Source organism: Nyctereutes procyonoides, unplaced genomic scaffold (assembly GCF_905146905.1).
Source record: "Nyctereutes procyonoides isolate TBG_1078 unplaced genomic scaffold, NYPRO_anot_genome, whole genome shotgun sequence".
Classification (NCBI taxonomy): Eukaryota; Metazoa; Chordata; class Mammalia; order Carnivora; family Canidae; genus Nyctereutes; species Nyctereutes procyonoides.
In genome coordinates, this window is record NW_026575048.1 from 13,727,245 (window position 1) to 13,733,411 (window position 6,167).

At 42.5% G+C, this 6,167-nt stretch overlaps 1 protein-coding gene across 3 annotated transcripts; it reads right to left on the minus strand.

Moving 5' to 3' along the window:
- Positions 1-786: 786 nt before the first annotated feature.
- RDH14 (retinol dehydrogenase 14) lies at positions 787-6,025 on the minus strand. Of its 3 annotated transcripts, none has more exons than XM_055327614.1 (2): positions 5,565-6,025; positions 787-1,862 (listed from the first exon to the last, which is right to left on the minus strand). In XM_055327614.1, exons 1-2 carry the CDS (start codon positions 5,925-5,927, stop codon positions 1,245-1,247), a joined length of 981 nt encoding a protein of 326 aa, XP_055183589.1. In that variant the 5' UTR covers positions 5,928-6,025; the 3' UTR covers positions 787-1,244. The 3 variants fall into 3 exon arrangements, with proteins under 3 accessions (XP_055183589.1, XP_055183588.1, XP_055183587.1); XM_055327613.1 differs by having other exon boundaries at positions 5,544-6,025; XM_055327612.1 differs by having other exon boundaries at positions 5,535-6,024.
- Between the last annotated feature and the right edge of the window lie 142 nt (positions 6,026-6,167).

Genomic DNA, 6,167 nt, shown 5'->3' on the forward strand with positions numbered 1-6,167 from the left:
GAAAATTACTAAGAAGAATAAAATTTTTCCTTGGAGAATTCTTATTTTAATTGTCCAACTGGATTTTTGAACATATAATTAGTAAACTTGCCAAGATCAATTAAAACAAAATAGAAAAAGGATTGGTTCTGCCTACAGGGATTGAAAGAACAATACAAACAAAGGCCAAGAGACAAGTCACCATGGTCTATACTGGGGAGGGGTTATACAATGGAACAGAGATATGCTAAGACATTAGTCACTAAGCACATGTGCCTATTTAAATTTAAATTAACATTAAATAAGATTAGAAATCCAGTTGTATTTGAAGTACTCAATAACCACAAGTGTACAGAGTGTACCACAGAGGACAGTGTGGACAATTATTATCATTGCAGAGTGTTCTATCGGACAGCACTGAGGACAAGAGTTTAAACTTTAAATACAAAGTCCTTTCAGGAACTGACAAAAGGAACATATTTGTGGGGAAACTCTACCCCTTCAGTATTGTTATGACCTGTTTCACCCACCCAGATTCTATGTTTGAGACTTCTTTTGAAGAAAGAATTCTGCAGCTTGACTTAAAAAGGCTTAGAAATCCACTTATGGGCAACTGTAAATTACCACATATTGTTAAGGAACATGACACTGTGACACAAATTTGGGTTTTAGAAATATTATTTCTTAATACAGCATGCAAGATATGTGGGGAGAACAATCACTGAGCATACGAAGATCAGTGGAGGCTCATAAGATGATTAAGGACTCATTCCAGTGAAACTTGTTAAAAAAAAACAAAAAACACAATTAAGAATTTGCATCACTGAATTTATTCCAAGTAAGAATTGGGCACACAACAGGCTTGTTATTTTCACACAAAAAACGGCACTGCAATAAAAATATTTAACACTTTGGCCATGAAACTCAAAAGATATTTGAAAAACTTCTCGAGGTGTTTAAGTCACTGGATTCCTTAATATTTGTAGTCCATGCTTGCTCAGTTAAATTTCTAAAGTATATTATAATAATATTGCTCATCATACTATTAATTATGCTTATTATATATTTAAAACATCTTTTCTTAAATTTTACGTTCTCCAAAAAATAACTTCTTCGTAACCTTGAAATATCCATATTTACCTCTTAGCAGTACTACTGTAAAACCAAAACTGTGTTTTCAAGTAGCAAGTACTCAAGCCACACCATTTCTGATTACAGATATAACTGGCAGCCAGTTTTATAAATAGCTCTTTCACTCCTTGTTCCTATTTTAATATGCCAACCATGACTTCGCTGATGTCCCAGAGTTTTCTAGCAACAGACTCATCCATAGCTTTCGGCAATAGCTCTTCCTCTTTACAATCTCCAAAGTACTTTCCTGACACACCCTCTACCTCAGGTGAAGAGGCTAGATAAACTGAAGTCTGGGCGCCTTCTACTGGGGTTTTGAAAAAAGCCCAGGACACCAAATTGAAAAGTGGTCTGACCAACAGTGGAATGTGTATGTGCCTGCCAAGATTCGTCCGCACAATACCAGGATGTAATACGTTGACAGTAACGTTTGTGCCTTCTAAGCGGCGGGCTAGTTCTCTGGTAAAAAGAATGTTAGCCAGTTTGCTCCGACTATAACAAAAGCTTTTATTATAGCTCTGTTCACTGTTCAAGTCTTCAAAGTTGATGTCTCCATATTTATAAAGTTTGGAAGAAACTACCACAATCCTGCTAGGAGCTGAATTTTTGAGAAGTCCAAGGAGAAGATTGGTGAGTAGAAAGTGCCCCAGATGGTTCACTCCAAACTGCATCTCAAACCCATCTTCGGTCTTCATGTAAGGGCACTGGAAGATCCCTGCGTTGTTGATTAAGACGTCCAGTCTAGGTTCTTCCTTTAAATGTCAAAAAAGAGAATAGGACAATTATGAACACAGACCTAAAATGAGATTTTTAAAAATTCTTGCAAACTACTAAAATTCTATGAAGTGCCTCTGTGGATTTTCAACAACTGAGAGGGGGAGGGAGAGGGAAAGGCTTGCATGTTTAATAGGGGCCAGGCCTTGTGCTCTCTCACCTTCCTTCCCTCATCAACTCTATGAGCAAACTGAAGCACCCAAGGTAGGTGCTTTGTGCAGTATCACAGGGCTCTTAGTGGCAAACAAAAACTGGAAGATGAAATCTGCTGATACCAATGCCCCTGTTTTTAATTAGTAAGCTAGCTGCTTGTCTAATTGGGAGTTTCACACCATAGCTATAGAGTCTAAGTGAGCTAGAAAGTGGAAATCTGGCAGAAGGCAGGTCGGCATTGTTTATTCCCAGAGCTATTATCAACACCAGGGACAAACTAGAATTGCTTTGCTCTGTACTTTTCTAAGGGCAAATGGTATGACAGGGATGGAACAACTTCAAGTGGTTTCCTTAAAACTGGGACAAGCAACAGAAAGGGTCAGGAATGCAAATTAAAACTGGAGAGAATGTCAAAAGTAGAAATGTTATGAAAGCAAATAGGTAATGTAAAAATATCGCAAACAAAACAATGAATCACAAATACAAAGTCTCACAATAATAGCAAAGGACCTTTAGAAAGGAGTTAGGACCAACAAACACCTTTACCTTTTATTATAAATCTAGAATTCAGTTCTTTTTTTCGCTATATAAAATCTGTTTTTGAACTCTGAGGGGCCCCTGGCTTAGGGAATCTATCTAGTCAGAATTTTGCACTTTGTCCATGTCCAGTACCAAAATTTGTCCAATTTTAGTACTACGCTAAAATTCAGACTGTCCTAAAAAGGAAGTCTTTTCATTCCCTAATTCATATAAGTTGGTTTTCCCTAGCCCTTTCCTGGCTCCTCTCTGTCTCTTTTGATGGGCAGAGGAAAAGAAATGTACAACATGTTCCAGGTGTAAAGACACAGTGATGACCTACGATTAAATCAATTTGAGGTCAAATTTCAAATTTCACTGGCCCTTTTGCCAAGTCTAAGTAAAAAGAAAAATGTGTTAAATTTCACAACTGTTATCACAGCCTACCTGTCAGAGGATTAACTATTTATCATTCTGTCTGTCTAAGCACCTTTGGCTTTTCCAACAGTCAACTTCAAAAAGAAGGCAAAAGTTCACCCGTGGGGGAAAGAAAGGAGTGTTCTTTTTTAACTAATCCTTTGGACGAGTTTCCTGTATTAATCATTTCTGAACCATCATTCTTTGCTCGGCTTGTGTTATTTTAAGACTTTATCATTCACTATTTTTTAAATTCTAGGAGATAAATGACATAAATATCCTGAATACCAACCTGTGGGAAATCTACACTTCCACTTAAAAAAAAAAAAAAAAATTCTGGGTATAGTCACAGGACTTCAGAGACAGAAAGAAATTTAGTAAAATTTATCTCCTTAACTTTTAATAGGTTCTGTCTCAAGTGGCCAAAGTAATAAAATGCCTTAAGTATCAGAAATGAGAAACATACCCGAACGCATCTACATTTTTAATGGACAATAGGAAGACCCACTTTTAACGCTTCAACATCTTTTATACGCTAGTATTATTTATTTCTTAACCTGTTTTACGTGATAATGAAATACTAGCCATTATGACAAAAGAACAAACAACTTCTCCAGATCTACAAGAGTTTGCAAACTGCATCAAGATGCCCCAGAGGCTCACAAGGAACTCCATAGGGTGCTATGGATAATTTTAGATTTTCCAGAGAAAAAAAAAGTGATACTTCATTCAACATCTCAAGAACTAATAGCTGCAGGTGGGTCATACCTTCAACATCAAATTGTGCTAAATTCCTTTCAAAGGTGTCCTATCTTCGCAAAGCTGAGTTTTTAGTACAATGTTAAAAATCCAGGGCAGCCCGGGTGGCTCAGCGGTTTAGCGCCACCTTCAGCCCAGGGCGTGATCCTGGAGTCCCGGGATCGAGTCCCATGTCCTGCTCCCTGGGTGGAGCCTGCTTCTCCCTCTGCCTGTGTCTCTGCCTCTATCTGTATGCGTTTCTCATGAATAAATAAATTTAAAAAATCTTTAAAACAAAAATCGATGTAGAGCAAGAAATGAGCATGGACATTTCCAATCTGATTCCAAAGAGTGAGGAGTTGGTGCAGTGAACAAGTGCACATTTCTCGGTAGTAATCATGGTTACTAAAGAATGAAATATCCTTTTTTCCTCTCAATTATGTGTATTATTTTTTCAAACAGCTACTAAGTTGTTTGGACATAAATACATATTAGGTTGTTTGGACCTAGTTATTCCATGAACTGATAGATATTTCCTTCGGCCTACTGGTTATCATGAAAAAACAGCGAGTTTGGGAACCTCTGCTGTAGACTCAAGAGGCTCCATTTTATATAGCATACAGCTTTCCCATGCTGGCAAATTCTCAATTTCACTCTGCTATATGCCTTTTTGTAAGTCACCTCTGCAGGAAACTCTCCTAATCTCAATTTCAACAGAGGACATCCACTTCAGTGGAATATTTATTATCTAAACAGAAATCCTACACCTCACTGGCAGGCAGCAGGAGTATAGCAGTTGAAAGCAAGAGCTTTGGAGACAGATCTTGGGTAAATTATTTGCCTACTTATGCCTTTGTTGCCTAATGTAAAATGGGGATCGTAATGCCTACCAGGGGACAGCCCTGAGGGCTCAGTGGTTTAGGGCCCGGCATGCAGCCCACGGCGTGATCCCGGAGACCTAGGATTGAGTCCCACATCCCGCTCCCTGCATGGAGCCTGCCTCTCTCTGTATCTCTCATGAATAAATAACTAAAAATCTTAAAAAAAAAAAAGAAAAAAAAAGAAAAAAAAAGAAAAAACAATGCCTACCAGGGTTACTGAGGATTCAATGCCAATAGCAGCCAAGGGCACTCTAATTTCATTAAAAGAAAAAAAAATTAAAATATCTGAAATTCTTGGAACAGCTCCTGGCACATAGGAAACCTTCAATAAATACTCAGTATTAAATTTATTTCTGTCCCTGTTAGGGCACATGGCTACTGGGATTCCAAGCTCCAGTGTATTTAGAAATCGGGCCAGAGACTGTTTAAGGAGGTGGTGTAGTGAGTCCAGTGGTGGCAGAGAGCCAAACCTCCTACCCTAGCAGGAGAGAGAGAAAATGAATGAATGAATGAATGAATGAATGAAATACTTCAAGGTAAAAAAAAAATGAATAAATACTTCAAGGTAAATAAATAAATACTTCAAGATAAGTAAACAAATCAAGATAAATCAAAAAACAAAAAACAAAACAAAAAAAAAAACCTTCAAGGTCCCTGGCTCTCAGGCTCCCTGAAAGAAGGCTTGGTGCACTCACTGCGGACACAGGAAAAAAAAAAAAAAAAAAAAACAAGAGGAAGACCTGGCGGATCCCCGCCTGGGCCGTCCTCACGTGACAGAAGAAAATGTCGAGAACCTGCTTATTTTCTTCCTCTGGGGGCCATTGTTTCCTCAGCATCTCTGGCAAACAGAGGCCTGTCTCACGCATTTCCCCGGCCCTCGCGAAGCACCTGGCTCGGTCCTTCCCAAGGTCACACCCCGTCCGCGCGGCCCCCGGAGCCCCACACCTGGAGCACCTCCTGACAGAAGGCGCGCACCGAGCGCAGCGAGGCGAGGTCCAGCTCCCTGACGACGAGCTCGCCGGCCGCGCCGACGTCAGAGCCCGGCTCGCGGCCCCCGGCCTGGCGCAGCTCGCGGCGGAGCTGCCCCGCCGCCTCCTCGGCGCGCGCGCGGTCGCGGCAGCCCATGATCACCCGCGCGCCCAGGCGCAGCAGCGCGGCGGCGGTGGCGCGGCCCAGGCCGCTGTTCGCCCCGGTGATCAGCACGGTCTTCCCGTGCATGAGGCCCGAGTCCCCGCCTCCGTGCAGCTGCTGGACGCCGGGCCCCACGAACCGCCGGGCCGCCAGCCACAGGACCCCACTCAGTGCGGCCAGGAGTGCCGCTACCGCGGCCACGGCCATAGCCGCCGGGGCCAAGGGCCCACCGGCCCCCGCGCGGGACTTCCGGAGTCGCCACAAGCCCGGGGCTGAGGCCGTCACCTGCACGCCGGGAACTCTGGGGCGGGGCCTGTCGCCGTCTGACGGAGCGGCGTGGGGCATGCTGGGACTTGTAGTTTTCCTTCCGAGGGCCCCGGATTGGTGAGGGGACTAGGCGCCCCGGGTCGCGGTGACTCCAAGGAGCCGGCCCCCAGCCTGAGCGTG